Below are 23,801 nucleotides of genomic sequence, written 5' to 3'. Positions count from 1 at the left end.
CAAAATACAAAACAAAACAAAATACCTACAGTGGGGCAAATAAGTATTTAGTCAACCACTAATTGTGCAAGTTCTCCCACTTGAAAATATTAGAGAGGCCTGTAATTGTCGACATGGGTAATGAGAATCAGAATGTGGTAATGGTGTTATACTTATATAGCGCTTTTCCACCTTTCAAGGCGCTTTACACTATCTCGCCATCCACCTACTGGTGACGCAGCACCAGGAGCAATGTGGGGTTCAGTGTCTTGCTCAAGGACACTTAGACGAGTTCATCAGGGCAGAGACTTGAACCCACAACCTCTGGGTTGGGGAACAACTACTCTACCACTGAGCCACGCCACCCCCTGTGGAAAAAAAAAAAAAATCACATTGTTTGATTTTTAAAGAATTTATTTGCAAATCATTGTGGAAAATAAGTATTTGGTCAATACCAAAAGTTCATCTCAATACTTTGTTATGTACCCTTTGTTGCCAATAACGGAGGCCAAACGTTTCCTGTAACTCTTCACAAGCTTTTCACACACCGTTGCTGGTATTTTGGCCCATTCCTCCATGCAGATCTCCTCTAGAGCAGTGATATTTTGGGGCTGTCGTTGGGCAACACGGACTTTCAACTCCCTCCACAGATTTTCTATGGGGTTGAGATTTGGAGACTGGCTAGGCCACTCCAGGACCTAGAAATGCTTCTTACGAAGCCACTCCTTTGTTGCCCTGGCTGTGTGTTTGGGATCATTGTCATGCTAAACGGCCCAGCCACGTCTCATCTTCAATGCCCTTGCTGATGGAAGGAGATTTTCACTCAAAATCTCTCGATACATGGCCCCATTCATTCTTTCCTTTACACAGATCAGTCGTCCTGGTCCCTTTGCAGAAAAACAGCCCCAAAGCATGATGTTTCCACCCCCATGCTTCACAGTGTGTATGGTGTTCTTCAGATGCAATTCAGTATTCTTTCTCCTCCAAACAGGAGAACCTGTGTTTCTACCAAAAGCTTCTATTTTGGTTTCATCTGACCATAACACATTCTCCCAGTCCTCTTCTGGATCAACCAAATGCTCTCTAGCGAATTGCAGACGGCCTGGACGTGTACTTTCTTCAGCAGGGGGACACATCTGGAAGTGCAGGATTTGAGTCCCTGGCAGCGCATTGTGTTACTGATAGTAGCGGTGGTCCCAGCTCACTGTAGGTCATTCACTAGGTTCCCCCGTGAGGTTCTGGGATTTTTACTCATCGTTCTTGTTATCATTATGACGCCACGGAGTGAGATCGAGGGAGATTATCAGTGGTTTTGTATGCCTTCCATTTTCTAATAATTGCTCCCACAGTTGATTTCTTTCCACCAAGCGTTTACCTATTGCAGATTCAGTCTTCCCAGCCTGGTGCAAGTCTACACTTTTGTCTCTGGTGTCCTTCGACAGCTCTTTGGTCTTGGCCATAGTGGAGTTGTCTTGTGCACTTTTTTCAGTGAAACAAATATATTTTTGCACATTCAACATCATTTGGGAGGGTCTTAGCTTTCATATGAGCCATTTCTTAATCACGTTAATAAGCCGCTTTATTATTATTATTATTATTATCTTATTTTATTTTTTTGCGAAAACGTGCCAAACATTGCCAGTAGGGTTGTTCCGATCATTTATTTATTTTTTTGCTCCCGATCCGATTGTTTTAGTTTGAGTATCTGCCGATCCCGATATTTCCCGATCCGATTGCTTTTTTTTTTTGCTCCCGATTCAATTCCAATCATTCCCGATAATTTTTCCCGATCATATACATTTTGGCAATGCATTAAGAAAAAAATGAATAAAACTCGGACAAATATATACATTCAACATACAGTACATAAGTACTGTATTTGTTTAAACCCTGGCAATAAATCCTCAAGATCGCATTTACATTATTAACATTCTTTCTGTGAGAGGGATCCATGGATAGAAAGACTTGTAAGAGAAAGACTATTTGTTGAGCTTTCAGTAAATGATACTGAAGGCCATGCCCAATGCATGACGGGAAGTGGAACCATGACAAGTGAAACCACGACTGTGCGTAGTGCTACCAATTCATATATCTTCTCTGCGATTGGATATAATTCAAGGTGTTAAGAAAAAGATCAAGTGCTACCTTGCTTCTCCACATTGCTTCCCATGATATTTCTAATCATAGGGAGAGGGATTGTTAGGCTTTAGCCAATTAAAATAAAGCTCCAAAGGCTGCCAAAATTAACTCTACTCATTTTACGCTGCCTTTTAGCGCTCTATATTGGCAAAACGGTGCCATTACAGATGGAGCACGACATGCATGAGTGGGTCGTGCAGTGTATGCATTAATTGCGTTAAATATTTTAACGTGATACTTTTTTTTTTTTTAATTAATTACCGCCGTTATTGGGATAAATTTGAAAACCCTACCTTAAGCCTAAACTAAAGACTCTGGATAAGTGTAACATATTATGTCTGTAACGTTAAATACAATTAGAAAACGATTTAATTAAAAAAATTTATATATATGTTAAAAAAAGGCATGGGCGATATTTTTTTGCCGATTCCGATACTTTGAAAATGACGTGATCGGACCCGATCGATCGGGAAATCTCTAATTGCCAACAATCGTCCCGCTTTGACAGTGTTACATCAGTAAAATAGGAGCACTGTTAGCATCATATAAAGCAGCATACCAAGTTGCTCAGTGCAAAAAAAAAAACAAATCATAGCAAAGGAGCTGATACTGCCAGCAGCAAAAAAAAAAAAAAAAAACTCCCTCTGTCAAATTTTTTTTTTTTTTTTTTTGGGTCAAATTAATTAGCATATTGTCCTCATGAGTTAAGTTGTTAATCAATTTAAAATTATTGCTATTTATTGATTTTATATATTTTATTTTTCAGTATCAAATGGTCAAAAAATGTACCTTGATTGTATTTTCACCGATTGGATGTTATGCAGAAGTGTACTTCTAAAAATAATAATTTTATCGACAAATTATACAAATGAAACAGTATACTTTTTTTTTTAAATTATTTTATTTACATTATTTTCTTTTAAATTAATGTAAAAAACCTCTCCCAGTCAAAATGGATTTGATGTCTATTGTTGTCAGTGGATGTTTTTAATGTATTTACATATTATGTTCGCACTGCCACAAAGCCGTGACCTCTTTACACAGTCTTGGCCTTCACAATCAAACAGTGCAGAGCTTTGAGGCATTGTTCTTCCCCGAGCACTAAAACTAAGCCCAAATACTTGCGTGGCAACTTCACATCTTGCACAAACATGCAGTTTGTGTATTTGCTCGAACGCCCGCGGTCGCTCGCTTCTGGGTCGGGTGTTGAGTTTCTGCCAATAGATTGCATTATGGTCTAAATTTACTGAATGAACACACAAAGCAGGCTTTTATGCCTCGCACAGAAGGCGGATGCAGGTCTCCATGGAGACAGCAAACGGTAGGGAAACGCATTGATTTACAAAGAGGAAGGGGCACGATAAGACATCACCTTTAAGAAGGAGAGATGAGAAAGCAAGAGCATGGAAAAAATGAGTGTTGGAAATTTCTTGAAAGATTCTAAATTGGGTGAAAATTCTGCCTACTGGCACACTGGTTAACCCTGGTACCAAAAAAAAAAAAAAAAAAAAAAAAAAACAACAACACAGATTTAGCAATATGTTGAACCTCGGCCATCTTGTTTCGAGCATAAATTGAAATCAGCTGACTGCTTTCTATATTTTACAGTATACTCTCATTTTATTGAACTGATCTCTCGCACACCCCAATACTGGATGTAACCCAAGACCATGATTTTGCCACCACTAAACTTCATTGTTTTCTGAATAAATCTCGGATCCATGCGGGCTCCAGTAGGTCTCCTGCAATATTTGCGGCGACTGTGGTATAATTCAATGGAAGATTCATCTGAAAAATCCACTTTTACAGCGTCCATCCTTTTGACAGGCTGTGAGCCTTGGCAAATGCCACACGGTTTTTTAATTGTCTGCACCCTGAGAGATCTGCAGGGTGGAAGGCAACATAAATAGTCTGAAATATCAACAAATCTTAGCTGCCTCTTACATTCCTAATAGGGCTGTCAAAATTATCGCGTTAACGGGCGGTAATTAATTTTTTTAATTAATCACGTGAAAATATTTGACGCAGTTAACGCACATGTCCCGCTCAGATAGATTTAAATGACAGTAGCGTGAAATGCCCACTTGTTAATTGTGTTTTATGGAGTTTTGCCGCCCTCTGCGCTTGGGTGCGACTGATTTTATAGGCTTTAGCACCCATGAGCATTGTGTGAGTAATTATTGACATCAACAATGGCGGGCTACTAGTTTATTTTTTAATTGAAATTTTTACAAATTTCATTAAAACGAAAACATTAAGAGGGGTTTTAATATAAAATTTCTATAACTTGTACTAACATTTATCTTTTAAGAACTACAAGTCTTTCTATCCATGGATCACTTTAACAATGTTAATAATGTTAATGCCATCTTGTTGATTTATTGTTATAATAAACAAATACAGTCCTGATGTACCGTATGTTGAATGTATATATCCATCTTGTATCTTCTCTTTCCATTCCAACAATTTATTTTGCAGAATATATATATATAATTTACAGAAAAATATGGCATATTTTATAGATGGTTTGAATTGTGATTAATTGCGATTAATTACAATTAATTAATTTTCAAGCTGTAATTAACTCAATTAAAAGTTTTAATCGTTTGACAGCCCTAATTCCTAACCATAAAAAGGGACACATTCTGCAGCAGGATGGTACTCCATCGCATACTTCAATCTCTACCTCAAAGAAGATCAAGATCCTCCAGGACTGGCCAGCCCAGTCACCAGACATAAACATCATTGAGCATGTCTGGGCTAGGATGAAAGAGGACGCATGGAAGACGAAACCCAAGAATGTTTGTTGATGAACTCTGGGAGGCAAACAAGACTGCTTTCTATGATGTTCCTGATGACTTCATCAATAAATTGTATGAATCCTTGCCGAAGCCCGTGGAAGCCATACAAAATATTAAATTTGGATCTCACAGCACCACTACTTAATTCGCTTATGTTATGTAACATATTTTTGTATTTGAAGTACATTTTTTGTTCAATTTTCACACTACTTACTGTAGGTGAAAAAACTTTTGTCTTGCCAAAATTTGACCTTTATGTCTTCATTAAATGATAAATCTTTTTTCAGTGAAATAAATATTATTTTTGTACATACAACATAATTTGGGAGGGTCTTAGCTTTCATTTGAGCCATTTCTGAAACCAATTGTTTAATTAAAAGTCAGGTTATTAGCAATTGTTTCTACAAAATGGATAAGCGACAAGACTTTTGTCAGGGACTGTCTACGGTAAACTAAAATCTTGTCTACATAACACTTATTGGCCTTGGACAAAATACATGCTTGATTTGTTCGACCCCCACGAAGCATCTAGACCCTGCAGGTCATCTGGAACCACTGCTGTGTGTTCCAAGAACAAGAATCAAGCAGAATGAGGCGGGTTCAGTGATTAGGCTCCTCACCTCTTGAACAAATGACCTAAAGATTTGAGGTGTTCTCGCTTTAAAATCAGGACTAAAAAAACACTAATGTTTATTACAGTGTATTCATAAATGCCCCTATTAGTGAAATGCCCAATTGTATGACTTTTGCAATTTCTTCATTTGTTTGTTTTTCTTTTTATTTCCTGTTTTAATTGTCTTGCTGATTTTCATTTGATATAAAGCACTTTGAATTATACAGTGTTGAATTGTGCTATACAAATAAATTTGCCTTGCTTGCCAAATTGCGGCATCCCCAGGTGGCAGACATAATTGCCCTCCAAATGAAACCGTAATTACAATTAGGCCCATGCCAAAGATGAGTTTGACACCCCTGATGTAGATGGAAGAATGTCTTCATATCATAGCTTTACATAGCTGGTTTTGTTTGGTGGTAAACATGAGCCCGCTGTGGTTGTTTGGTGTACTATGTCTGAGACTTAAGGCCAGCATGCGCAGTTGTGTTGTTCTCAAATGAATTGCAGCAAAGTGGACAATTCTTCTAATGACATGTACAGCATTTGTAGATTATTACCACATCACCTGCCATTGATGGTCATACCTGTCTGTAGACTTCATCTTTATGACCAGTGTTGTTAATCTTACTTTTAAAAAGTAATTAATTAGTTGCAAATTACTTCTCCCAAAAAGAAATTGAGTTAATAACTCAGTTTCCTGAATGTAAGGGTAATTAGTTACTTGGCAAAGTTACTGGTGTTACCTTTCATGGTTTCTTTTTTCATTTTTTCAAAAAAACAAAACACATAGTAACCTTTGCTATGTTTGGAAGTCAATTAATGTTGTGAATCAAAAGTTGTTAAAAGTTCCCTTCTGTCTATTTTCGATATGTGAAAGTTTTAAAACTGTTTCATCATTTAAAGATCGATTCAAGTCAAGATTTTGCCGATGTAGGTGTATTTTAGATAAAAAGTTTAGAGCTGAAACGAATACTCGAGCAACTCGAGTAACTCGAGTTTAGAAACTGATCCGAGTAATTTTTTTCACCTCGAGTAATCGTTTATTTTGACAGCTCTAAGCATCACGTTTTGCTCGGACTACTTTTAATGCGGGAGAACGCGCTGATGTCACGTGCGGAGAGGAAGAAGGGAAAAAAAAAAAAAAATTACTGCAGCCGACAGCCGCTACAAACTACGCCGACGTTGCTAAATACTAGCCTGCACGGTGCTACGTTGGTAGCAGGTAGCGTCTGACGCGTCTCATAGAGATGACATGTATGTTGAACTAGATGCTATATGACAGACTCGGCCGCGTCTGGGCAGCGTTAGTAAACAGCCGCCATCTTAAAGCAGTAGAGCGCGAAGCGCTAATAAATAAGATTAACGTTACTGTCACTACTAGCTCATGTAATGTTAGCCCTGCGGAGGGCTAGGTTTCTATTAATTATGACCACTGTCGATGCGTGGCTAACGTGTTTTACATACAGGCTTTAACATAACATAGCATTGTGGAGTGATGAGAGTGTAAAATAAAAACTTAATAATGCTAACTATCAATTTTAGCTCAGTAGTCATTGCTGGATAAAACACCAAGTAGCACTGGTCCCTAATGTGCTCCAATACAGCCTGTATCATACATTTATTTTGAACAACTCTATTTTGAAGAACTCAAAATCCTATCAGGACTTACAGTTTAAACTTAAAACTTAACTAGAACTTAAAAATGGCTTGACACAAATAGAAATTCAATTGAAACACGTGGGAAAAAATCCCAACCTTTAAGTGATGTGTGTTATCAAGCGTAACGGCATTTTTAGGTAATATATATATATATATATATATATATTAGGGCTGTCAAACGATTAAAATTTTTAATCAAGTTAATTACAGCTTAAAAATTAATTGTAATTAATCGCAATTAATCGCAATTCAAACCATCTATAAAATATGCCATATTTTTCTGTAAATTATATATATATTCTGTAAAATAATTTGTTGGAATGGAAAGATAAGACACAAGATGGATACATACATTCAACATACGGTACATAAGGACTGTAGTGGGCATTTCACTCTACTGTCATTTAAATCTGTCTATTCTGTCCTCACTCCAAGGCGTCTACTTTTTCCAAAGCTAGACAGCTAGTGAACGACGCCTTAATAACTAGACTTCTTCCTTTTTCATCTGATTTATTAATAAAATGGCCTCAAACCACTGTTCTCTTTAGACCGTAGTGAAACTACAAAAAAAAAGTACACAATCATTGCATTAGCAACAATGTTAGCTTAGCACGCTATACAGGTTCACTAAACATAAACTAAAAGCGTCTCATTCAAAAAATATAGCATTTCGCTTACGAACATAATATGTACATTCTTTACAACAACCATACTTACGGACAAATCTTGTCCAAGGATCATATAAGCACAACATTACAACGTAGGCGTCAGCCCGAGACGTCGTGCAGCCATATTGAACTGGCAAGAAAGCAATAAACCATGTCGCAAAGCGACCATAAGAGTTCACTGTTAGACAGCACAAAAAGCTAAGATCTAAAAGTTTTTTGAGTAAAAGCAGTGAATTAGTCTCTTTTTTTTATTCTAGTTACATCTGAGATGCAATTGTTGGCTGTTTTCAACAATATACATCGAAAATAAAAACATTGATTGACTGAAAATGGTTCAAGATTAGATGAAATGTCTTGTTTTCTCATGTATATTTATAATTGCTCTTCACCTAAAAATGTATTTGTTTTATCCGATTAATCGATAGAATTTTCATTCGATTACTCGATTACTAAAATATTCGATAGCTGCAGCCCTAAAAAAGTTACTTAGGTTCGCTCAAAAGGTTCACTACAACAGAGCCTTTCTGAGAAGTCTACTGCTTTAAGATGGCGGTTGTTTACCAATGCGCCAAATCTGTCATTTCACATATAGTTCTATATGCATGTGTTATCTAGGCATAGACTGTAGGCTGTCGGCTACTGTCAGGAAATATTGGCGCCACCTAGCCAAGCATCGCCTTTGCTACAGCGTCACAACAAACACTCTTCTCTCTCCGTGTCTCAGAATTTTCTCGCGTCATTCAACCAACGTAGTAACGCATAGTAACGCACATTGTCTCGTTGCCGAAATGGTGATAAAATCCGAACGGAGGAAAAAAAAACCTAATGCACGAAAAACGTACAGATTTTGAACGTACGGCGTACGCATTTAAAAATCAGTGCTCACTTGTACAAATTACTCCAAAACTGTACAACTTGACAGATATGGATGGTGATAGAAGAACCAAATCTTCTCTCAAAACGGACCGTTTTTACATTGATCAGACAGTAAATTTGGCATATTTCCATTTCTTGTGCCATTATTAACTCATTCACTCCCAGCCATTTTCACCGGAGCAACCCCCTTCGCTCCCGGCCGTTTTACTGGATTTTGACTGATTTTGAAAGTTCCACAGAAAATTCTGTTCTATTGCTATATAAACATGGAACCCACCAAAAGAAAGATTAGACTCTCTTCTTTCAGCAGGAAAAAAGTAAGTTCATATCTTTTTCCATTCTTTAGATATCAGCATTAGAAAATAGCTTAGTTTGAGCAATTTTCCCATTTCTGATGAAAAAACACAGAAATTGAGCTTTTTGTAAAAGCATACATTTCAAACATAACTTTGACTTTAACACAGCTATTTTTTGCTTTTGTGACATCCCGAACATCTGAATAAAGTTTTCCTTCTACAAATTAACATAAACAACAAGACAACTAGAGCTTTTGATAGCAAAGTAACATTTTATTTACACATAACTAAACTATTGAACTGAGAGATGACGCTGTTGTGGCCACGGCTGTATCGGCAGACGGGGTAAATTTTTCCCTCATCACCGCCTGTCTGTCTCGTCAAGATAGATTTTTTTTAATCTTTCTTTTGTAGTGACCACTACCTCATAACAGAATTCCCCCAGAGAACTTGTGTGGGGCATGTGCCTTGTGTTTACATCGTTCTCCACATTTTTCTTACGTTTCATACTTCCTCCAACTCCTGACTGTTTCTCTTCATTCATTTCCTTTCATGGTCCGATATGAGTGCTTACCATATGCGCTACTGCCCTCCAGTGGCCAGTTTTATTGCTTTAAAATGGATTTTGAGCATTGTGCTTTGGAGCGAACTTTCATCAGAACCTACAGCTGTCTCTTGTGAAGAAAAAAAACGTAAAAGACGTATAAATACGTTTTTGGGACACTGAAACAATTGAAAATAGAACTTATTTATACATTTTTGGGAGCAAATGACTTAAAAACGAGATGTTAACCGCTACTTAGTTATGTCCAAACCACCGAACGCCGCCCTTCATTCTATGATAATAAACACTCAGCAGGAAAACAGTATAGTACCTGGACGCCACAGACTGTAAACTTCAAGAGGACACTCCCCTCGCTGAAGGTAATGCTAATGCTAACACAAATGCTATCCTAACGCTACGAGTTACATTTAGTGCGTGATGATCACTCAGCATTAGAGGTTAGATCGGGCCTAAAAAAATCCAGCCCGACCCGGCCAGCCGGCCCGTGGGTATTAAAGCCCGACCCGGCCTGAGCCCGATCAGTTACTTGATCTGCATGCCCAAGCCTGAAAAAACACAAAATTTAATGTTTTATTTGGTTGTGTGAGCCCCAAACCCCCCCCTAAATTTTAGGTTTTATTTATGAGGACTCAGGAGGTGGAGATGCGATGCTTGGTTGCGTTTTTTGTGATCACATTTGTGACGATGCCTGTGCATAATGATAACAAATTAAAAGCCTTTTGTAACAAATTCTCCCAGTTAAAGAACACATGTTCACAATTACAGAACATAAATGACAAGCTCTGTCAAAAAGGTGCAAACATAACAATTATTGACAGTAACTTTAACTGTGAAACACTGCTCAATGAGAGAAATTGCATTTGGGGATCACAAAGCTATTTACTCGCATCATTAGCCAGTACCGTTACTTCAGTGCGTCTTGTAGTTGATGAATCTGAGCGTGAGATTTGTTTGATTTTTGTTGTCATTTCCTCCTTTTCTTTTCCTGTGAACATTGCTGTCATCACTTCAGTCATACACTCTTTTATTATTTCTCCATTAGAGAACGGCTTCTTATGTTTGGCCAACACCCACAACACTCTGAGTGAGCACTCCGTTGCAATTTGTTGTTGTGTCATAGATTTAACAATAACCTTGCTTGACTCTTGATATGACTGCTTCAACCTGTTAATTTCTTGCCTTCACAATTCTGAGTTAGGAGGAAACTTCTCTTCAAAAGAGCTCTTTAACATAATGGCGATTCCCTTTTTCACTTTTTATCAGAGCAACTGTCTTTAAGCATATTAAGCACATAGGTTTGTACTTGCAGTTGGTAAAATGGACGCAAATTTGTCATTCCATTCCTCATTGAAACGACAGTTTTCGTTGTCCACTTTGAGCATTCCATTTTATAAGATTCGGTCTTGTACTGGGATAGCAAAATGATGGGACTTGTATGTCACACTGCCGCAGTCCGTCCATGCTAGCTAGCAGCATGCAGGCTCTCTCAGCCAATCAGTGCATCCTTGCACGCTTTCTCAACCAATCAGCGCAGCGTTGTCTTAGAGATGACAACAGAAATGGGAACATGGAAGATATTTGACTAAAAATGAAACAGAATTTAGGGATAGAATAATTGCACATAACAATAGATCGGTATTCATATAAATGATATATGTTGGAAAAAAAGTTGTTGTTTTTTTCTTTTCGTTCATCTGTGGGTCTGCAGAGAGGTGTGCCGCAGTCAGCGAATTGAGGACCCCGGATATAGGTCATCACCCTGAGCGTCCATAAAACATGGCGCCCACCGTAGGAGTACTAATTATTATAGATTTTTAAATCAATGGCAATACAGTGTATCACAAAAGTGAGTACACCCCTCACATTTCTGCAGATATTTAAGTATATCTTTTAATGGGTCAACACTGAAAAAATTTCACTTGGACACAATGAAAATTAGTCTGTGTGCAGCTTATAAAGTAGAGTGAATTTATTTTCCCTTCAAAATAACTCAAAATATAGCCATTAATATCTAATCCCCTGGCAACAAAAGTGAGTACACCCTTTAGAAACTCCGTACATCCCTAAATGTCCAAATTGAGTACTGCTTGTCATTTTCCCTCCAAAATGTCATGTGACTCGTTACGGGAGTGCTGTCAGCATTGCTGGAGAGATTGAAGAGGTGGGGGGTCAGCCTGTTAGTGCTCAGACCACACGGCACACTTTATATCAAATTGATGTGCATAGCTTTCACCCCAGGAGCGAGCCTCTTCTGAAGACGGTACACAAGAAAGCCCGCAAACAGTTTGCTGAAGACATGTCAACAAAGCACATGGATTACTGGAACCATGTCCAATGGTCTGATGAGACGGGCGGGCTTTCTTGTGTACAGTCTTCAGCAGAGGCTTCCTCCTGGGGTGACAGCCATGCACACCAATTTGATGTAGAGTTCGGCGTATGATCTGAGCACTAACAAGCTAACCCCCCACCTCTTCAATCTCTGCAGCAATGCTGACAGCACTCCTGTCACGAGTCACATGACATTTTGGAGGGAAAATGACAAGCAGTACTCAATTTGGACATTTAAGGATGTACGTAGTTTCTAAGGGGTGTACTCACTTTTGTTGCCAGGGGTTTAGATATTTATGGCTATATTTTGAGTTATTTTTAGGGGAAAATAAATTAACTCTATTATATAAGCTGCATACAGACTACTTTTCATTGTGTCTGTGTCATTTTGTCAGTGTTGTCCCATGAAAAGATATAAATAAATATCTGCAGAAATGCGAGGGGTGTACTCACTTTTGTGATACACTGTTATGTGTTTCTGATAACATATTTTAGGAAAAGAACAATTGTGGCTTATTACAGCCCATCCATAGATCAAAGATGATGATGCTTTAAGAAAACAATGTAGCTGAACATTTACGACATACGAGTTTAACTGTTAAAAGCTACAAAACAGTTCCTTCCAAAACCGCCAATTTTTTTCCAAAAAGTAGCCCAATAAAAACTAGATAGCAGGCCATTGTTGGCCTGTGCGCCGTAGTGGAAACCTTTCATTTAAAGCTTATATTTGTCCCACTTTCATCCGTGTACAAATTTACCACTAAACAGTTGTCTTGGTACCAGTTTTTTTTTTTTGTATCCTGTCAGCATTCCTTTTTTTTTTTTTTTAGGGTTTTCTTTTCAATATTAGTGAGGACATCTCTCATTGTTGCCTTCTCGGTGGGTATGGAATTCAAAACATAAATCCACAGGGAACGAAAAGAAAGGAGTCCATCTGTCCTTCGCTAACGCGGCTAATGTACCCTGCTGGGATGAGGTGGCGAACGCCCAAAACAGTTGTCTTTTATTTTTTAAACTCCCAGGTGTACTGTCTTGGATTTTTCCTAAAAAAATAAAAAGCCCCCCCCCCCCCTTTTTTTATTTTTTTCATTAGACTAAAGTATCGGCGAAAATTTAGAATAATGAAATGACACATACATAAAATGGTCACTCATAATTAAGGGGCGATTTGTGTTTGTAACCCACAGATGACTGAATTTACATTTAACAAATATACAGAAAAAGGAATGGAGGAGCGATATAGTTGTGATAAGGAGTATAGACTTTTTAATTGGAAAGTCCTTTTTTTTGTAGGTTAAAAAATGAATAGATGACAAAATACAGTAGGCAAAAATATTTAGAAAAATAATAATTAAAACAAAGAAATTTTAAAAATATAATCAAATTGAAAATAAGACTGAAAAAGAAATTATTACAAAATAAGATTTTTTTTTCTACATTTATTTTTTGTGAAGATATAAAAATAAATTTTTATTTTGTATTAGTCATGAATATATACATATAATCAAATTGAAAATCAGACTGAAAAGAAAACGAGAAAAAAGAAATTATTACAAAATAAGATTTTTTTTTAAATGTATTTTTGGTGAAGACATAAAAATATTTTTTTTATTCTGTATTAATCATGAATATATACGTATATATCTTCAAATTGAAAATAAGACTGAAAAAGAAAATGAGAAAAAAGAAATTAATACAAAATAAGATTTTTTTTTTTGTTTATTTTTTGTGAAGATATAAAAATATTTTTTTATTTTGTATTATTCATATATAAAATCAAATTGAAAAGACTGAAAAAGAAAATGAGAAAAAATAAAAAATACAAAATAAGATTATTTTTTAAAATTTTTGTGAAGATATAAAAATATTTTTTTATTTTGTATTATTCATATATAAAATCAAATTGAAAAGAAGACTGAAAAAGAAAATGAGAAAAAAATGATTACAAAATAAGATTTTTTTTAATTTTTATTTTTTGAAAATATATATTTTTTTATTTTATATTATTCATGGATATATACATATAATCAAATTAAAAATAAGACTGAAAAATAAAATGAGAAAAAAGAAATTATTACAAAATAAGTTTTTTTTTTTTTAATTGTGAAGATATAAAAAAAATATTTTGTACTATTCATGAATATATACATATAATTTGTCATTAATTTTCCATGTTCCGTTTTATGAGTTTTCTATTTTGTGATTTTATTATTTTTAGCTGCGTTTTTCAAATTCATTTTCTATTTTTCTTTTTTTTTTTTATCGATTCTTTTATTTCCGCATTAGTGTTGTCAAATGTATAATATAGTAATAATCGTATATATATCACAAGGTATTGAAGTGTGGATACTGAAATACACTGATGTGCTCAAAAGTATTGGCACCCCTGCAATTCTGTCAGATAATGCTCCATTTCTCTCAGAAAATGATTGCAATTACAAATTCTCTGGTAGTAATAGCTTCATTTATTTTACTTGCAGTGAAAAAACACAAAAGAGAATGGCAAAAAAAAAAAAAAAAAATCATTATCATTCTTCTGGACTTCCGTAAAAATAACAGTAGAGGGATCATTGATTGTAAATCCCCGATATATCTTTTTATAGCTCAATAAAGGATGTTGGAGAGCAGCCATCACCAGGCTTTCTGCAGGCAGTGGACCGCCAAGGTATCCCGCTCTGTTTGTCCTGCCAGAAGGCCTGCCAGACCACCGGTGGGGCCTGGGACTCCCGATTTTGCAGCTTCAAGTAAGGCTGATAAAATGGTTGTTCATGGGAAATATTCTGTCACGCAGTGCAAACAAGTGCATATTTTCTGCCCCTGTAGGTGCCAGGAAGAGTTCCAGTTGCGCACAAGTCAAACGTACATGCGCTCACGGGTGTTGGAGGCGGAGAAGGGGATCTGTCAGCACTGTGGACTCCACGCCCACGACGTATTCGTCAAAGTCCGCGACGCTCCGCCCTCCCGGCGAAAGGAGCTGCTTGAGAATACTTGGCTCTCCCAACTGTCGCTCAAACAGGTCGGACATAAGCACGAGCATAGAAATACACACGCAATTGCTTTAGCATGATCACATAATAATGCAGTGGTGATTGAAGATTATTGCCTGAAACTCTGGCCTACGTTTTCTATTTTGGGGATTCATTCCACTCCAGCGCCTTAACTCATTGGCTGCCATTGACAGCAATAGACGTCCAAATCAATTTGAAGTTGGAGAATGAATGTCCACCCTCCCAGTTCAACAGATTGGACATCTACTTGTGCTAAACTAATTTAAATTCACAGCAGAACAGAGTCTACTAATAGGAAGTCAGTTGTCACTGATAGCAGAGAAAGAGTTCATATAAAATTCCGTCCACTTTTTCGGCGCAACACGCAGACCGCACGCTTTGACTGCTTCATTTCCAAAACATTTCCTCTGTTCCCTGTTTTATTGCATTTTACCGTTGACGTGTAAATGGACATCTAAAGATTGGGTAGCATCAGGCCATTTGGGGGCCCTAAGAAAAATAATGCCAAGGGGCCCATATTTTTGGCCCACCATTTCAAATGCATATTATGCCAATATTTCGTTTCACTACAATCAGCGGAAGCCGTACATTTGCCATTGCCGACCGGCTTTACTTGATTCGCTCCGGGCCTTCGCCCTGCGGCTAATGGCAATTACCAGTACGACATATTGACAAGCTCAGCTGACAACAACGTTCAAGTCGGAGTGTCTTGCACTACAACAACATCGACAACATGCTCTATTACCTTAATACTTTTGTTTCTTTTCTTCTCCGATTTTCTTCTTCTTTCGTTTCTCTGGCTAAACTGGCTAAACTGGGACCGTGTGGTTTAGCCTGGGACCGTGTGCTTTGTTCAGATGAGACCAAGATTGAGCTTTTTGGAACCAAACACTCTAAGTGGGTCTGGCGTGCCACGAAAGATGCGCTTGCTGAAAAGCACCTCATACCCACTGTGAAGTATGGGGGTGGGTCAGTGATGCTGTGGGGTTGTTTCGCTTCCAAAGGCCCTGGGAACCTTGTTAGGGTGCATGGCATCATGAATGCTTTGAAATACCAGGACATTTTAAATCAAAATCTGTTGCCCGAAAGCTGAAGATGGGTCGTCACTGGTTCTTTCAGCAAGACAATGACCCTAAACATATGGCCAAATCCACACAGAAATGGTTCACCAGACACAAAATCAAGGTCCTCCCATGGCCATCTCAGTCCCCAGACCTTGTTTTGTTGACAAAAGGGGTTGTACAAGGTATTAACACCAGGGGTGCTAATAATTGTGACACACATTATTTGATGTCAAATAATTATTTCTTTATGTGGTATTTTTTCCCCACTGAATAAATGCACTTGTATTAAAGGTTGGATTTTTCTCTTTTTTTCAATCAAGGTCCCATATTATTTGAATTTTAAAAAAATAATAATATTAGAAGCTAAAAAACACATCTTTTTCAGGGGTGCCAATAATTATGGAGGGCACAGTATTTGTCTCCCTCAGAGCTCTTAGGTCGTCCAGCTGGACAATGACCCAAAACACACTTCAAAAAGCACTAGAAAACTGTTTGAGAGACAGCACTGGAGACTTCTAAAGTGGCCAGCAATTAGTCCAGACCTGAATCCCATAGAACCTCTGTGGAGAGATCTGATCAAGCATTTTCTGGGAGAAACTGAGCATTATCTGACAGAATTGCATGGGGTGCCTATACTTTTGCCAGCAGTGCATATACAGTGGGGCAAATAAGTATTTAGTCAACCACTAATTGTGCAAGTTCTCCCACTTGAAAATATTAGAGAGGCCTGTAATTGTCAACATGGGTAAACCTCAACCATGAGAGACAGAATGTGGGGGAAAAAAAACAGAAAATAACATTGTTTGATTTTTAAAGAATTTATTTAAAAATCATGGCGGAAAATAAGTATTTGGTCAATACCAAAAGTTCATCTCAATACTTTGTTATGTACCCTTTGTTGGTAATAACGGAGGCCAAATGTTTTCTGTAACTCTTCACGAGCTTTGCACACACTGTTGTTGGTATTTTGGCCCATTCCTCCATGCAGATCTCCTCTAGAGCAGTGATGTTTTGGGGCTGTCATTGGGCAACACGGACTTTCAACTCGCTCCACAGATTTTCTATGGGGTTGAGATCTGGAGACTGGCTAAGCCAATCCAGGACCTCGAAATGCTTCGTAAGAAGCCACTCCTTTGTTGCCCTGGCTGTGTGTTTGGGATCATTGTCATGCTGAAAGACCCAGCCACGTCTCATCTTTAATGATCTTGCTGATAGAAGGAGATTTTCACTCAAAATCTCTCGATACATGGCCCCATTCATTCTTTCCATTATGCAGATCAGTCGCCTGGTCCCTTTGAAAAAAAACAGCCCCAAAGCATGACGTTCCCACCCCCATGCTTCACAGTGGGTATGGTGTTCTTCGGATGCAATTCAGTATTCTTTCTCCTCCAAACACAAGAACCTGTGGTCCTACCAAAAAGTTCTATTTTGGTTTCATCTGACCATAACACATTCTCCCAGTCCTCTTCTAAATCATCCAATTGCTCTCTAGTGAACCGCAGACGGGCCTGGACGTGTACTTTCTTCAGCAGGGGGACACGTCTGGCAGAGCAGGATTTGAGTCCCTGGCGGTGCATTGTGTTACTGATAGTAGCCTTTGTTACTGTGGTCCCAGCTCTCTGTAGGTCATTCAGTAGGTCCCCCCGTGTGGTTCTGGGATTTTTGCTCACCGTTCTTGTTATCATTTGGACGCCACGGGGTGAGATCCTGCATGGAGCCCCAGATCGAGGGAGATTATCAGTGGTCTTGTATGAGGGACCTCTTCTTGCTCCTTTACTCCACTGTATTTTTACGGACTATAACTTCGCTTGCTAATTCCCATTAGCAGTTCTGGGGTTCCTGTCTATCCGTCCTGGGAGTGGATCTCTCCTGACTGTGGTACTCCCAAAGGTTTCTCATTTTTCTCCCAATTGACTCTGGAGTTTTTGGAGTTTTTCCTTGCCGGCATGGAGGGTCTTAAGGATAGGGGATACCCAGGACTTGAACTGTATCTATTCATCTTTGTTGCTTCATTTCTAATTGTGTATCATATTGCCTCTGGAAAGCCCTTTGAGACTTCTGTTGTGATTGAGGGCTATACAAATAAAATTGAATTGAATTGAATTGTATTGAATTGTATGTCTTCCATTTTCTAATAATTGCTCCCACAGTTGATTTCTTTACACCAAGCGTTTTACCTATTGCAGATTCAGTCTTCCCAGCCTGGTGCAGGTCTACAGTTTTTTCTCTGGTGTCCTTCGACATCTCTTTGGTCTTGGCCATAGTGGAGTTTGGAGTGTGACTGACTGAAGTTGTGGACAGGTGTCTTTTATACCGATAATGACTTAAAACAGGTGCCATTAATACAGGTAACGAGTGGAGCCTCGTTAGACCTCGTTAGAAGAAGTTAGACCTCTTTGACAGCCATAAATCTTGCTTGTTTGATTTGCAAATAAATTCTTTAAAAATCAATGTGATTTTCTGTTTTTTCTCCACATTCCTTCTCTTATGGTTGAGGTTTACCCATGTTGACAATTACATGCCTCTCTAATCTTTTCAAGTAGGAGAACTTGCACAATTGGTGGTTGACTAAATACTTATTTGCCCAACTTTACATTTTGCTGTTATGTTGTCACTGTTACTTTCACTGCAAATTGGCTGCAGTAATGGATGGTGTTAAGTAAGTCATACCAATCCTTGATTTTGTTCCTCAACCGCTGCACTAAATCTTCCTTACGGTTCCAATTGTCATTCATCTCACACTGGCAGTAGCAATGCATAGAAATGGAGGAATGGTTGACTGTTATGCAAGAAGAGCAAGCAAGAATGTTAATTTCCTTGATTGGGATTCAAAACCCTGCTAGCGCTAGCGGAGGAGGTCACAAAGCAGCAAATTGCATCTTCCGCGCTTTGACAGAAAAACAACAGTCTGCTGTCAGGCAGCTTTCATCAATGTAAAGTTCAAAGTTAAAAACAAATTCAGTCTCATCTGCAATTACAACATTTTAGGAGCTCTTTTCAAGTAATGACATGCCATGTAGGTGTCATTATCACAGAACTGCTCCGTTTTTTTTCGCAAAAGAAATTGTTACATGCTCACGTCTCCAAATTTCCTGCTCCACGCTGTCACGAGTGCCCTCTATTTGTTTTAATCTCCGGTTTTTGATGAGGCACATCTGCAATGTGCCTCTAAGGTGCATGTATCTGTTCAATTTGAGTACTTGGATGCGTGTTACTTTGGGCCAATGTAGCGCTCGGCAAGAGCTAAACACATCACCTGAGTTGAGAAAAATCAACTTCAGCATAGATGGATTGTTTGGAGGAGCTTTGCAATCACAGCTTGTTTTGGGCAATTTGGGCCAGTGTGAGAGAACATCCCAGGCTGTTTCTCAGATTGCTGTTTTTTTTTTTTACCTCTGCCAGTAGGCAGCAGAGGTTCAGTATTTGGTTCTGTATGTCTGTTTGTGTTCAAGATAACTCAAAAATGAATAAAATAATTATTGTGTTATGGTGTTCGTCTGCATCAGTGTTGTTTTTGGCAGCCCTTTCAATTGTGGTCTTGTCTTCAGGCGCTTTCACACTAGACCAAGAGGATCAGGGTCCGGTTGGAGAGCTACCTCGTAACAACATATGCAAATGAGTTGTTGAAAAAGTTCAGCATTCACACTGTGCCAACCAAACTTTCCGAGTAGTATGACGTGGACGAAAGGCGCACTGATTGGACAAATAGAAGAGGAAATACATGTGGTGGTGGTGCGTCACAGCGTGGTGCTGTGATACTGCACGTAATGTTGAACTATATATAAATATACAGTGGGGCAAATAAGTATTTAGTCAACCACCAATTGTGCAAGTTCTCCTACTTGAAAAGATGAGAGAGGCCTGTAATTTTCAACATGGGTAAACCTCAACCCTGAGAGACAGAATGTGGGAAAAAAAAAAAACAGAAAATAACATTGTTTGAATTTAAAAGAATTTATTTGCAAATCATGGTGGAAAATAAGCATTTGTTCACCTACAAACAAGCAAGATTTCTGGCTGTCAAAGAGGTCTAACGTCTTCTAACGAGGCTCCACTAGTTACCTGTATTAATGGCACCTGTTTTGACTCATTATCGGTATAAAAGACACCGGTCCACAATTTCAGTCAGTCACACTCCAAACTCCACTATGGCCAAGACCAAAGAGCTGTCGAAACACACCAGAGACAAAACTGTAGACCTGCACCAGGCTGGGACGACTGAATCTGCAATACGTAAAATGCTTGGTGTAAAGAAATCAACTGTGGGAGCAATTATTAGAGAATGGAAGACATTCAAGACCACTGACAATCTCCCTCGATCTGGGGCTCCATGCAAGATCTCACCCCGTGGCGTCAAAATGATAACAAGAACGATGAGTTAAAATCCGAGAACCTAGGGGGGGACCAAGTGAATGACCTACAGAGAGCTGGGACCACAGTAACAAAGGCAACTATCAGTAACACAATGCGCCGCCAGGGACTCAAATCCTGCACTGCCAGACGTGTCCTCCTGTTGAAAAAAGCACACTTCAAGGCCCGTCTGCGGTTCACGAGAGAGCATTTGGATGATCCAGAAGAGGACTGGAAGAATGTGTTATGGTCAGATGAAACCAAAATAGAACTTTTTGGTAGAAACACAGGTTCTCGTGTTTGGAGGAAAAAGAATACTGAATTGCACCATACCCCCTGTGAAGCATGGGGGTGGAAACATAATGCTTTCGGGCTGTTTTTCTGCAAAGGGACCAGGACGACTGATCTGTGTAGAGAATGAACGAGGCCATGTATCGAGAGATTTTGAGTGAAAATCTCCTTCCATCAGCAAGGGCATTGAAGATGTTACGTGGCTGGGTCTTTCAGCATGACAATGATCCCAAACACACAGCCAGGGGAACAAAGGAGTGGCTTTGAAAGAAGCATTTCAAGGTCCTGGAGTGGCCTAGCCAGTCTCCAGATCTCAACCCCATAGAAAATCTGTGGAGGGAGTTGAAGGTCCGTGTTGCCCAACGACAGCCCCAAAACATCACTGCTCTAGAGGAAATCTGCATGGAGGAATGGGCCAAAATACCAGCAACAGTGTGTGAAAAGGTTGTGAAGAGTTACAGAAAACATTTGGCCTCCGTTATTGTCAACAAAGGGTACATAACAAAGTATTGAGATTAACTTTTGGTATTGACCAAATACTTATTTTCCACCATGATTTGCAAATAAATTCTTTAAAAATCAAACTGATTTTCTGTTGGGTTTTTTTTTCACATTGTCTCTCATTGTTGAGGTTTACCCATGTTGACAATTACAGGCCTCTCTAATATTTTAAAGTTGGAGAACTTGCACAATTCGTGGTTGACTAAATACTTATTTGCCCCACTGTATATACAGTCCCTGACAAAAGTCCATCCATATCCATTTTGTAGAAACAATTTATAATAACCTGACTTTTAATTATTCAATTGGTTTCAGAAATGGCTCATATGAAAGCTAAGACCCTCCCAAATGATGTTGAATGTACAAAATTAGATTTGTTTCACAGAAAAAAGATTTATTATTAATGAAGACATAAGGGTCAAATTTTGGCAAGACAAGTTTTGTCGCTTCCAGAAAGTAGTGTGAAAATTGAAAATTACTTCATATACAAAAATATGTTACATAACATATGCGAATTAAGTAGTGGTGCTGTGAGATCCAAATTTAATATTTTGTATGTCATCCATGGGCTTCGGCAAGGATTCATACAATTTATTAATGAAGTCATCAGGAACATCAAAGAAAGCAGTCTTGCATGCCTCCCAGAGTTCGTCAACATTCATGGGTTTCGTCTTCCATGCTTCCTCTTTCATCCTGTTCATGTCTCATGACTGGGCTGGCCAGTCCTGGAGGATCTTGATCTTCTTTGCCTTGAGGAACTTTGAGGTAGAGATTGAAGTATGGGATGGAGCACCATCCTGCTGCAGAATTTGTCCCTTTTATGGTTAGGAATGTAAGAAGCAGATAAGATTTGTTGATATTTCAGACTATTTATGTTGCCTTCCACCCTGCAGATCTCTCGCACACCCCCATACTGGATGTAACCCCAGACCATGATTTTGCCAGCACCAAACTTCACTGTTTCGTGGCAAAAGGCAGATTTTTCAAATGAATCTTCCATTGAATTACACCAGAGTCGCCGCAAATATTGCAGGAGACCTACTGGAGCCCGTATGGATCCAAGATTCACTCAGAAAACAGTGAAGTTTGGTGGTGGCAAAATCATGATCTGGGGTTACATCCAGTATGGGGGTGTGCGAGAGATCTGCAGGGTGCAAGGCAACATAAATAGTCTGAAATATCAACAGATCTGAGCTGCCTCTTACATTCCTAACCATAAAAAGGGACAAATTCTGCAGCAGGATGGTGCTCCATCGCATACTACAATCTCTACCTCAAAGAAGATCAAGATCCTCCAGGACTGGCCAGCCCAGTCACCAGACATGAACAGCATTGAGCATGTCTGGGGTAGGATAAAAGAGGAAGCATGGAAGACTAAACCCAAGAATGGTGATGAACTCTGGTCGGCATGCAAGACTGCTTTCTTTGATGTTCCTGATGACTTGTATGAATCCTTGCCGAACCGCATGGATGCAGTCCTTCAAACCCATGGAAGTCATACAAAGTATTAAATTTGGATCTCACAGCACCACTACTTAATTCGTTTATGTTATGTAACATATTTTTGTATATGAAGTACATTTTTTGTTCAATTTTCACACTACTGTACTTTCTGTAGGCGACAAAACTTTTGTCTTGCCAAAATTTGACCTTTATGTCTTCATTAAATTCTAAATCTTTTTTTTTTCAGTGAAACAAATATATTTTTGTACATTCACCATCATTTGGGAGGGCCTTAGCTTTCATAGGAGCAATTTCTGAAACCAATTGAATCATTAAAAGTCAGGTTATTAGCAATTGTTTCTACAAAATGGATAAGCGAGACTTTTGTCAGGGACTGTAATATGAAACATCAAAGATGATTACATTTTGGGGTAATAAGGTCATTTGGTGATAACTTGATTCATTCTGTTTGCACAGTTGAATGACATGATCCGTGCTCCGGTAGAAGGTGATTTCTGGCAAGTGGACCACATCCGTCCAGTCTACAGTGGAGGAGGACAGTGCTCTTTGGACAACCTGCAGACACTCTGTACTGTCTGCCACAGAGCTGTATGTGCATCACTCAACACTAGACATAAACCGATAACCGCTTTCAAGATATACCGAGGTCTTAAAAGTCAATGTATCGGATACAACAAAAGTTCTGCATACCGGTAATCAGTTAGTTTGGGAGTCTGCCGACTACCAAAATATCTCATTGGTTGTTTGCAAACTACAGTGCTTGCAAAAGTATTCGGCCCCCTTGAATCTTGCAACCTTTCGCCACATTTCAGGCTTCAAACATAAAGATATGAAATTTAGTTTTTTTGTCAAGAATCAACAACAAGTGGGACACAATCATGAAGTGGAACATTTATTGGATAATTTAAACTTTTTTAACAAATAAAAACTGAAAAGTGGGGCGTGCAATATTATTCGGCCCCTTTACTTTCAGTGCAGCAAACTCACTCCAGAAGTTCAGTGAGGATCTCTGAATGATCCAATGTTGTCCTAAATGACCGATGATGATAAATAGAATCCACCTGTGTGTAATCAAGTCTCCTTATAAATGCACCTGCTCTGTCATAGTCTCAGGGTTCTGTTTAAAGTGCAGAGAGCATTATGAAAACCAAGGAACACACCAGGCAGGTCCGAGATACTGTTGTGGAGAAGTTTAA

At 38.6% G+C, this 23,801-nt stretch overlaps 1 protein-coding gene across 4 annotated transcripts in view; it reads left to right on the top strand.

Annotated features, from left to right (window-relative positions):
- The window catches only part of zranb3 (zinc finger, RAN-binding domain containing 3), a 311,366-nt gene that overhangs the window by 266,312 nt on the left and 21,253 nt on the right, over positions 1-23,801 (top strand). For 3 of the 4 annotated variants that reach the window (XM_057819173.1, XM_057819181.1, XM_057819189.1), the window contains 3 exons: positions 14,531-14,671; positions 14,751-14,943; positions 23,062-23,193. In XM_057819173.1, the coding sequence (XP_057675156.1) occupies positions 14,531-14,671; positions 14,751-14,943; positions 23,062-23,193 (466 nt within the window). Of the gene's footprint in view, positions 1-14,530; positions 14,672-14,750; positions 14,944-19,547; positions 19,666-23,061; positions 23,194-23,801 lie in introns of those variants that run through there. The other variant, XM_057819197.1, reaches the window with a different exon arrangement.

Source organism: Corythoichthys intestinalis, chromosome 2 (assembly GCF_030265065.1).
Source record: "Corythoichthys intestinalis isolate RoL2023-P3 chromosome 2, ASM3026506v1, whole genome shotgun sequence".
Lineage (NCBI taxonomy): Eukaryota > Metazoa > Chordata > Actinopteri > Syngnathiformes > Syngnathidae > Corythoichthys > Corythoichthys intestinalis.
Note: the sequence above shows the minus strand (reverse complement) of the source record. Positions and strands in the feature narration are given on the sequence as shown.